This window comes from Salvelinus alpinus, chromosome 24 (genome assembly GCF_045679555.1).
Source record: "Salvelinus alpinus chromosome 24, SLU_Salpinus.1, whole genome shotgun sequence".
NCBI classification, from domain to species: Eukaryota; Metazoa; Chordata; class Actinopteri; order Salmoniformes; family Salmonidae; genus Salvelinus; species Salvelinus alpinus.
This window is the reverse complement of record NC_092109.1, coordinates 20,511,432-20,523,217: the sequence shown is the minus strand read 5'-3', so window position 1 is coordinate 20,523,217 and position 11,786 is coordinate 20,511,432. Positions and strand designations below refer to the sequence as shown.

At 43.3% G+C, this 11,786-nt stretch overlaps 1 protein-coding gene across 1 annotated transcript in view; it reads right to left on the bottom strand.

Moving 5' to 3' along the window:
• Window positions 1-944: 944 nt before the first annotated feature.
• LOC139552306 (zinc finger protein 618-like) overlaps window positions 945-11,786 on the bottom strand; it is a 47,769-nt gene continuing 36,927 nt past the window's right edge. The window contains exon 13 of the mRNA XM_071363920.1: window positions 945-11,559. Coding sequence (XP_071220021.1) covers window positions 9,959-11,559 — 1,601 coding nt within the window. The 3' untranslated portion in view covers window positions 945-9,958. The remainder of the gene's footprint in view (window positions 11,560-11,786) is intronic.

Sequence of the window (11,786 nt, the reverse complement as noted above, 5' to 3'; positions counted from 1 at the left end):
TGCTGGCCCAGAGTGTAAACAGGGGAACCCCTCACAATCCCAGAGTGCTCTTAAACGAACTTGTCTGCCAATGAAATGAAGAACTAGTCAGGTTAAAGGCGTTATAAAGCTACAGTTTATATAGAGGTGCTAAAGTGAATGTGAAAACGTGTGTGCACAACATATTTCTATGCTACCCTTAGAAAGAGCTGAGATGCAACAACTTCTCTTACTAGTGCATAACAGAAGCAATTTTCTAAGGGTGGTGTTTTTTTTCTCTCCCCTCTGCTTTCTAAATGACCAAACATTTGAGCTTCCCTAACACTTGTGCTGTAAGCAAAAACAAACTTGGCATCCAACTCTGTGGTTAAATGGTATGGAAAAACTCACCTTCAGCAGTGGGGCGGGGAAATGGAGGCCCGGATGGGCACATGTGCTGTGAATTAGCTTTCGCGGGCAGGCTAGTGGTGGGAGTAACCTTAGAAACCAGCAAGGGTGTTTCTGCATGGCTGCAGTCTGCAGTGCCTCAGGGGCTCAGTGACCCGGGTACGAGGGGAGGAAGAAAGACAGCAGGCCGAAACCCACGCTCCCCCTCACTCTCTCGCCACACCAGTGGCCCCCAGGGAACCCTCGCACGCACGCACCTCCAACCAACTACCCTCTGTATGGCTTCTCTCTATCCTTCCATGTGAGTCTTCTCTCTCACTCTTCCTTTACATAAGGCCTCTCACCCCTTTCCATGAATCCTCAGTTTTTCCTCTCAGCCACTGTGTAAGGCTTTGCTTTCTTTCTCTCCATGTGGAAGCCCTCTGTATGCCACTGAAAAGCAGCCACCTGTCTCAGTGTGTTCATATCTGAGGGGCTCTCTCTAACTTGGTCTACATGTTAAGAGTCCTTTCTGTCTCACAAACACACTCCTCTCAATGCATCAACACTGCACATTAGAACGTGGTCAGAGGCTGATGCTCATTTCGGCCAGTTTATTCACACAGCACATACTACAGTGGGTAACGTATTTCAGAACATTCTACAGTGCGGTCACTTCTGACATTCTGAAACAAAATACTTTGTATCCTATCATCAGCAGTATATCAAAATAGTCACTACAAAAGTATAAATTAGGCCTACCGATAAGACAAATATGGTGGAATTAAAATAAGTTAAAATAAAAAAAATTGCAGTCTAGCAGAGTATAAAAAGTACAAACAATATGACATGTTACCATAAAATTAGACAAACAACATTGATGCTCAATTAGAATTGAGAATAGTCAATTTCTGAAGGAGAAGGAAAGAGTATTTGTTAGCCATCTTGTACTTACAGTGAACATTAGAATCTTGTTATACCCACCGGATAATAACAAGACCTGCGTTTCTGCGAAGCCATTAGTTAGCGGCAAAATATATATTTTTTTGTAATCTGAATTCAGTTCTTTATAACAAACAGTATTTATCTTGAGTTGTGTGTATCAAAACCCTTGAAATGCTAGTTTATAAAAAGAGGTATGGCGTTATACACTGTACGCCTCATTTCTGCAACACTTGCGCCCTCTACTGACGTAAAACAGTTATTGTATTCGCATACTGCCACCCCTTGAAAGGAGGTTGAAGTTGCCCCTAGACACTAATCTGAGGTCAGGTCTGTGCCTTTGCCCCTAATGGTTCAAATTGGGATTAGGGGAGGGTAAACTGCCTACGAGCAACTTCTGACCCCCTGAAACTTTTCCGTTTTTAGAATAAACATTCTGGTTTACATGATAGAATAGATCAGTCCTCTAATATTGATTGCATGCATATCTTTGTTATAAATTCTCATCCTACCAACAAAGTGTACGAGGCAATTGTATAGTATTGGAGATCACCAAATCAACGACTGCATGTCCAGGAGAATTTACTGCTTGAAATTCTTATGTAAGATCTACAGGTTAAATCCCTTGACTATGGTTGTCTAAAAAAAAACCCCACTTAAACACAGAAATCAATTTCAGTGGCATTATCTATATGCTACACTTACTATTTCATTATATTCATAATGTCGGACAAATCATAGCCTTAACTGTATGTCCTTGAGTCATTGAACTGGAGGTAAGAAAGAACTCAGATGCTATGGACAGAGGAAAGTTAAGTCAACCATCTATACTGAATAGACATGTTATCAAGATGTGTGTACCTAGGTGTGTGTGACACTCACTTCCAATATAGTACTGGTCTAGCTAGCCAGTTGGATTCCAACTTATTTGTGCAAGTCTTCACAAAGGCAACAATAGATTTCACACACTCAACTCCTAAATGAGAAAGTGGAGTGTGTCACTGAATGGAGGACAGACAAAACTCAAGTGCGGGGATGGATCAACCATGCTAAAACATTTAACCCTACAAGAAAAATCAGTGCATGAATTAAAAGCATGAAACCATAATTGCCACACCAGTAAGTTTCTTTGGACTATTTGCTTTTGGATAAATGAATACATGGGTCTATATTCGATGTAAAAAGTACAAAACGACAAAATGAAGACTAAGACTAATATATCAGAAACTGACAAACATTATACATAAAGACATGGAGTTTGGTGTAGTGAGACTGTCTATAAAAACAACAAGGGTTAAGGAAAGAGAAACTGTGTTTGTAGACCTCATTAAATCTCACAAACCATGTTTCCATCCAGTTTTTATGCAAGTAAAGTCATAGCGTATAAATCAAAAATCCCGACAACTGTGATGGAAACAGGAAGTTTCGGTACAATTCTATAAATGCTGACAGATAATTTGTTTGTTTGACATGGTGGGATCTTTCTGTGTCTGTAAAATGAATTATGTGAGAAATGGCAGTGGAAACGCCTTATGCTCAAATATTTATAGAACAACCATCAAATCTAAGTAAATTTGGAGTCACATGATGATATGGTGTGTGGTCCTTCCACTATGACTCGGGAAACCACGCAGTTTATTAAACTATAGAATCAATTATTTATGATGAACTTCACAGGGTGGTGAAAGTGCTGATTCTGGTAACATGATCGATGCTTGACTGCCGTTTGACAAACATATTCTAATCTATAATAATCTCATCATGTAGACTAGCCTACCCACACTGTATTTGATAGTTGTTGGCTAGATGGCACGTGCCAAGACCAGAGTACGCACATTTGCTATTTAATGCAACAGTTTGTGTGACAAACTGTAGAGTAGCTAGCTAAATTTGGCCCTTTCCTACATTAGCAATGATGGACATCGAGATTTGGACTTGTGGTTTTAATTCTCCGTACTGGCCAATGATTATAATGGTGATTCTGAGCCAACCATTAATTCATACATTGTTGTGCCCCTGGCCCAAGAGGATGGAAGTTTAATATGTAGCTAGATGTAAAAGGCTAATGTTAACTAGCTAACGTTGGGCTATCGAGCAAACATTTTAGCCAGGTAGCCCAGGACAACAAAAAAGTAGTGTGTACTGTTTGACAGTGATAGACCGTTTCGTCAACAATAACGAGAGGAGGATGGCATTGGCGTTTCTCTACAAGTAGGGAGAGTCAACATATTTTTCTACTTGTATGAACGTGCATACACATACACACAGAAATCAGAACCATGGACAGCCAAATTATATTTAGCTTACAGTGATTGGACTAAATTGTGAGTGACTGGGCCTCCCGAGTGGCGCAACAGTCTAAGGACCTGCGTCCCTACAGACCCAGGTTCGATCCCAGCCTGTGTCACAACCGGCCGTGACCGGGAGTCCCATAGGGCGGTGCATAATTGGCCCAGCGTCGTCCAGGTTAGGCGGTGAGAGCTTTACTTTGCTCATCGTGTTCTAGCGACTCCTTATTGTGGGCAGGGCGCCTACAGGCTGACTGCGGTCATCAGTTGAACGGGTTAAGAGGGTGGGTGTTAAGAAGCACGGTTTGGCGGGTCTGGCTTCCCCAGTGATTTTACCCACGCACTGCTACTGGAGTTTTATTCTGTACATAAAAACTTATGTGAAAAAGTACATTTTCTGTGCATAAGACATCACACACTGATTTTTATATCTGTAACAAATCTGTTTTGTGGAGACACCACTTGTGGGAAAATGCTCATATTCTTTTAATGCATATTTTTGAATAATTGCATGAAAATCTGTCACCAATTGGATGAAAACATAGCTACTGACGGTTAACTAGAGTTAAAATCTATAAAGATGTATCATTTTCATTTGGAAAACAACAAATTGGTTGCCATCCCATTCCACTCTTTCTAGGAAGAGCAGTTTGATACTCCCATTCACTGAACAAAACTACACACAACATGTAAAGTGTTGGTCCCATGTTTCATGAGCTGAAATAAAAGATCACAGAAAATGTTCCATACGCACCAAAAGCTTATTTCTTGCAAATTTTGTGCACAAATGTCTTTAAATCCCTTTTAGTGAGCATTTCTCCTTTGCCAAGATAATCTATCCACCTGACAGGTGTGGCATATCAAGAAGTTGATTAAACGGCATGATGATTACACAGGTGCACATTGTGCTGGGGACAATAAAAGGCGACTAAAATGTGAAGTTTTGTTAAACACAATGCCACAGATGTCTCAAGTTTTGAGGGAGCATGCAATTGGCTGACTGCAGGATGTCCCACCAGAGCTGTTGCAAAGAAAATGTAATGTTAATTTCTCTATCATAAGCCACCTCCGTCGTTTTAGAGAATTTGTCAGTACGTCCAACTGGCCTCACAACCGCAAACCACGTGTATGGCGTTGTGTGGGCAAGCAATTTGCTGATGTCAACATTATGAACACAGTACCCCATGTTTGCAGTGGGGTTATGTATGGGCAGGCATAAGCTACGGACAACAAACTGCATTTTATCGATAGCTATTTGAATGCACAGAGATAACGTGATGAGATCCTGTGGCCCATTTTCGTGCCATTCATGAGCTGCCATCACCTCATGTTTCAGCATGGTAATGCACAGCCCCATGTCACAAGGATCTGTACACAATTCCTGAAAATGTACACAACACCGAAAATGTCCCAGCTCTTCCCTGGCCTGCATACTCACCATACATGTCACCCATTGAGTAAAGTGTGTTCCAGTTCCCACCAATATCCAGCAACTTCACACAGCCATTGAAGAGGAGTGGGACAACATTCCACAGGCCACAATCAACAGCCTGATCAACTCTATGTGAAGGAGATGTGTCGCGCTCTGGTCACACCAGATACAGACTGGTTTTCTGATCCATGCCCCTACAGGTATCCGTGATCAGATGCATATCTGTATTCCCAGTCGTGAAAATCGATAGATTAGGGCCTAATGAATTTATTTCAATTGACTGATTTCCTTATATGAACTGTAACTTCAAATTGTTGCATGTTGTGTTAATATTTTTCTTCAGTATAAAACAAGACTTCACAATCCGAATGTTTCAGTTGAAGATCTTGTACACATTTCTGGCTACTAACAAGAGGTTTCAAATATGGGGCATTGAACAATCCCATTTGTGCAATTTTTTTGGTGTGGAAGTGGAGGATTTGTTACATATTTTCTGGCATTGGGCCATAGTTTCCAACTTTTGGGCAAAAGTACAAGTGTTTACTCCGTTTTATACTATTGTGTTATATCTCCACAAACAGTTAAATTGTGACTTAAAGGAGAGACTTAAGGGAGATAAAACACGATAAAGGATCTCTTGATTCTGCTGGGGAAGGTTTTCATTTTTTTAAACTCAAAACCGATATGTTATTATTATATTCTTTAAAAATAACTGTCAAACAATATTATACACTGGGAGGATTTATTGCAAAAGAAAGTGGGAGGTCAAGATTTTACTGAGAAGTTGGACCAAATAACACAAAGAGGGATGGGCCTGATTTCATAGACAAATGAAAGGTGCTCCTGATAGCCAGTTATATGACAGTGTGTCCACCACACCGAGGTAGTGGGGTGTTCTGGGGGAGGTGTGGCAGTTAGTCTGAGGGACCATGAATCTTTAGCTCCCACTTCCCTAATGTGGGATGGCTATTTGTAACGGCTGTCAATGGCATTACATGCCCACGATTGAAACAAATAAATAAAAGACAAGAAAAAAAAAAACCAAAATTAAATAATAATTTAGACAAATTACATCCATTAATAATACATGATGATTTCTTTCTTTTCCCCAATGTCCACGCTAGCTATTCTCTCTTGGAATTTGAAGGGCCTTTATACTTCTATTAAACGTTCCTGCTGTCTTGATATCCTAGCAAGAAACCATATTAATATAGCAAAGTTACAAAAACACATCTGCTCAAAAAGGACACATAGAAAAGAGAATTTGTAAAAAATGACTGCTTTTTCATCAGCCCCAAACAAAACTAAAAGGTGTAATTATAATATTGGGTAATGGCGAAGACCAAGAAGGCAGAATCGCTTCCCTAAATGTATCCATAATGGAAAGAAAAATGCCTTAATTAATGTGTATCCTCCAAATTCATATGATCCTACGTTTTTTTGATTCTCTGAACAACATATTGTTAGAATTAACTGATTTCCATGTTGTTATTGGGACAGAAGAATGTTTTATGCCTGTTTGAGTGGAAAGTGTACTCTTCTGCTTTAGGATTATTTGCTCGCCAGGCATCAATGAGGTTGTAATCAGAGAGTATATGCTGGAGAGACTTGGTTGCGTGTGGATTGTAGTTGGTCTCATTGTACTTGTCTCGCATGTCTATAATTAAATAAGATATCAATATTGGAAATGTTAACTGTGTTAGAGCATTCTCAACAAACACTCTTTATAGACCAGGTAGATAGTACTCTTTCCAAAGTCAAGACAGAACGTCATTTACTGATAAGACAGAGAGCAGAATTTGCCATCCATCGAGTTAGACTCAACCATTACTTTCATGGTATTCGTCCCAGTCATTTACTGGCCAACAAGCTATGGACTAATGATCAATTAGCTGACATAGCGACTATTGAATCTGAAACACGGGAATTACCATTAGAACCCAAATGAATCAAATATTTTCCACTTCTATAAAGAACTGTATACCTCGGATTAGAAATCCACACCAACCCAGACTAAGTCCTTTCTAAAATAATTAAGAACTCCTCTTCTCTCAGAGAAAGCCACCTCGCTGGGAGCACAAATGTCTTTCAGTAAACACAAAAGGGCAGTTGGGCTAGCATGATCACCTGGATGGGAGGGTATTCCTCCTGAGGTCTAGTACAATTTTGGGAATCAATTAGGTCCACTATTGCTCGAAATGATTAACACAGCCATTCACAAAGGTTCATTTGGGAGAGATGTGAATATAGCACTAATTTCGCTTTAATTTTTTAAAAAAAGGTAAGGATGCCTGCCAGTGTCCTTACTATCGCCCCCTATCTTTGATAAACACAAATATTAAACGTTTTTTCCAAAATACTGTCGTCCCATCTCGAGACTTACCCAAATTGGCCCACATGGGTTTGTTTAAAAACATATATCCTTGGATAACCTCCCTCGATTATTACATATCTTAGATGCTCCTTGGGCTGTATTCTCTCTCGATGCAGAAAAAGCTTTTGATAGACCAGACATCTCTCTAAAATTAACAAACTCACAAAGAGGGAAAGACGTAGGACTATCCCTACCAAACGTTAAATAGTATTTCCAGGCACTAGCATTTCACACCATCCTAAATTGTTTTAGACAGGATTCTTCTTCCCCTTGGCTGAGTAGAGAGAAATATTGTCTCCTATTGCCCTGGAAGAGGTGGTCTTCACAGATATTGGTCCCGTGTGGCTCAGTTGGTAGAGCATGGCGCTTGCAACGCCAGGGTTGTGGGTTCATTCCCCACGGGGGGACCAGGATGAATATGTATGAACTTTCCAATTTGTAAGTCGCTCTGGATAAGAGCGTCTGCTAAATGACTTAAATGTAAATATTCCCCTTAAACAATGTCAAGTATGCTTTGGTCCTATTATAGCTCACACAATTTCTATTTTGCGCCAATTTTTAAACAACGCAACTGGGAATCAAAATGGCATGCTCCAATATATCACAAGAATGCCTTGCGATATGTAGGGAGGCCTTTTGCATCCTCCCCAATGGTCCAAATTTGGAATCCGTACCTTTACCGATATCATGGACAGAAATGGTTTGAGAATATTCCAAGATTTGAGATACATACACATTACCAGGCAACTCTTTTTTTTGTTTGTATTTTTTTCTTACAACTTAGGTCAGCTATGCTGGCATAAGAAGTCCCTTGGGAAACACAACTACCGAACCATCCAATGATGGGATTTATAAATAAATTATCTGGGCTCTGGAAAGGACTGATCTCTATAATATATAAACAACTTGGAAAGCTCATATTCTGAGCTAGCCATTTAAAAAAAGTATTGTTCGACAGATCTAATTAAATCTGAACAACACTAACGAACAGAACATGGAAATATATGACCTACACAAACCATCAATTTATACATTTTAAGTTTGTTCACAGACTGTATTTATCACCAAGGAAACGTTTTATGATGAAATTGGCCCCAACTCCCAACTGTTCACTGTGTCCCCTAAATCAGGTAGGCACATTTTTCAAATTATGTGGGAGTGCCCTGCAGTTAAATGTGCATCAATGTAAATATTCAATGCTTTGCATCTATTATGTTACTTAACAATGATAGCTCCTTGAATCTCTCAATAAGAGATGATTAATTGCTGGCAGGCAGCATTGCCGCAAAAAAAAGCTGTTGTGTCTTAGATGGCAATCACCTCACTCTCTCCCAATTCTCCAGTGGATACAGTTACTGTTAGAAGCTCTAACATCAGAATTATCCTCAGCGAGAATGAATGGTGCTAATCAAGGAACAATTGAGGCCTGGACAAATATACTTGACTCTAAAGAATAATCTTAGCTAAAGCCTAATACATACAAATAAAAAAAAATGTATAAAGCCCAACACATATACAAAATAATAAATAATAATAAATTGGATTGATTGTCTGTGTGCCATTCAGAGAGTGAATGGGAGACAAGACAAAATATTGAAGTGCCTTTGAACGGGGTATGGTAGTAGGTGCCAGGCAAACCGGTTTGAGGTTGTCTAGAACTGCAACGCTGTTGTATTCACGCTCAACAGTTTCCTGTGTGTGTCTCAAGAATGGTCCACCATCCAGAGAACATCCAGCCAACTTGACAACTGTGGAAAGCATTAGAGTCAACATGGGCCAGCATCCCTGTGGAATGCTTTCGACACCTCTGGTCACCTGGAGGGGGGGGAGTGCTGACTGACGAGCAAACCTAGTTTCTAGGGGGGTGGGGAAACATGGTTTCCAGGTGTGGGGGGTTGGATGGAAACATGTTGGCTGCGTGGGGTTGGAGGCCCACTTCATTTAAGTTCTCTTTTCCTCTTTATATTGAATTTATTATTACTAATATATATATAGCAATCAGGCCGCCGAGTTCCTAATCACACCCACCCCAACCATCAAGTCATTCAGTATAGTCACTCAGTAACAGACTGCACTCCAATGGCACCATTGTCCAGAACGGATCTGATGCCAGGCCATACACAACCACCGAAGGCCAATCTTCCTCCTTTAGTCCTTCAAATGGCTACTAAAGCCAGACAACTACAAGCCATTGAAGAAATTGTAAAAAGACGGCAGTTTGATAACATTGTAAAGGCATGAAATTGACTTTGACACATAGGGTCAGAAGTGATTCAGTGAAAGCGAGATCTTTAAGGGCCAAAGAATAACAGCGGTTACTAGCTAGCACCAGATGCAACACCCCTTGTCTATCCTTGTCATTTATCCTATCAATTTTAAAAGCCATTCAACCCCTGATAATAAATTTTTTCTTTGTTGCATTTGGCACTAACCACAGTTTGATCAGCATTTTGAGAAGATCGCACTATGGGTTCCGCTATCCCGCTGTAGATAGTCTGTGTAGTCATTGGTGGGTCGGTCTAGGACAGTCGAGCTATGGTCGTGGTTCGGTCAGCCTTATTGGTCGGACCGTAACATTCAGGCCATGTTGGAGCGCAGGAAGATGAGTTTGTTCATCTCCTCGGCGGTGACCTGCTGCCTCCTCTTCATGGCCAAGCTCTGTTCGCAGACGCTCACACACTCGCTGCGGACGCCCACAGCGGGCACGGCCAGCAGCCACAGTGCCAGGCGTGCCAGTCTGGGGTAGCGGTCGCCCACCGTGGTGCTCCAGTAGTGGAAGAGGTCTGGGTTGGTACCCTGGAGGAGCGGTTCAGCCAGATACTGGAACACCTCCTGTCTCACCTGGGTCTGGCTTTCATCTGACGACGCCTCAGACGACACGGCTACTACCCCTCTGGCATTCACCCCACCCCTGGGGACGTCCAAGCGGAGCCGTTTGAGTGTTGAGGGTCCATCCACGTCCTCACCTCCGGACCCCCCACCGTCGCGGGCATCTGTGGCCATCTCGCAGGCGTGGGCGATGATCTCCTCTTGCTGGTAGGCTGGGACAGGACGTAGCTTCAGCTGGGGGTCCAGCACCATGGCTACCTGGTGGGCTTTCTCCACCTTGAAGTTCTCCTTAAGAGCTTCCAGAAAGTAATGGCAGAGCTTGCTGGAGGTCCCCACCTCCCCAGCCTTGGAGGTGAACAGTTTCTCCAAGCGCAGGTAGACAGGTAGGACCTGTTGCAGGGTTGGCCTCCTCTGGCTGCTGAGTTCCAGGGCGGCCAGGCGCAGAGGGGCCAGCAGGCAGGTCAACGTCCCTAGAAGGTGCTTGTTGAGGCCCTGCAGTGTGGAAGCCGTGGCCTTGCTCCTCCCATAAGCCTCGAAGATCTGCTCAAAGTGGGAGTGCACCTGAAGGAGAGCCTCAGCCATGTGGTCCCAGCAGGGAGGAGTGGGGCTGAGCCCAGGGGGAGTGGAGGGGTTAGACATGCCCTCATCCGTGGCGGCGCTGGTGGACAAGAGGCTGGTGGAGGCGGCAATGTCGTGGCAGGCAGCCAACAGCTCAGCCAGCTCGTGGAGCCCCCTTGTCTGCAAGCTGTGCTTCCCCAGCACCGCTTGAACCACAGCACCCAACGAGCACCCGGCGCACCGCAGGCAAACCCTCCTCCGCCCGCCTCCACCCAGCGGCAAGCCCCCCACCCCCACCCGCGGCTCAGTCACGTACACCGTGCGGATGTCTGACATGACGAACTCCGACAGCACGTTCTGTGTCCACTGGTGCACCTGCTCTGGCCCCTCCCTCAGGTCTGCCTCCTTGACGCCTAAAACATAGCGCTTGAGCCTGGACCCCTCCACCTGGTAGGCTGTCAGCACTAGGCAGGCATCAGGTCCCACTGTCTGGGAGTGGCAGGTGACGGCAATGCCCAGGTAGGAGTTGGAGCCTAGGGCGCAAGTCACCTTCACCTTGACCTGGTTGTACATGCGGGGAAGCTGGCGTAGGGCCAGAGAGCTCATGTTGCCCAGGGCGTCACGGGTGGAGTAGGCACCGTGGCGGGCACCCGTGTCCACCAGGGTCTGGGCTAGCTTCAGGAAGTCCTTGCTGTTGAGCATGTTGAGCACGCCCAGGTCTGTACACATCACCCTCAGGAGACGCTCGGCTACCTGTTGCCTTTCCTTCTCCGGTAACCCACCACTGTTCTCTGTGGAGAGAGAGGAATGGGAGAGATGCAGTGAGTGAGGAGGAGAGAGGGAGAGGAATTGGGATGAAGAGAAAAATAGAGGAAAACTATGGGAAAGGGAGGTAGAGATAGGAGAAAGAGTTTAAGCAAGAGAGATAAAGTATGTATTCATAGGCAGTGTGGCCTAAGTGTGTTTATTAGGGTGTCCAAACAAACACGCATATTTTGACCAGTGGGTAAAATAATCA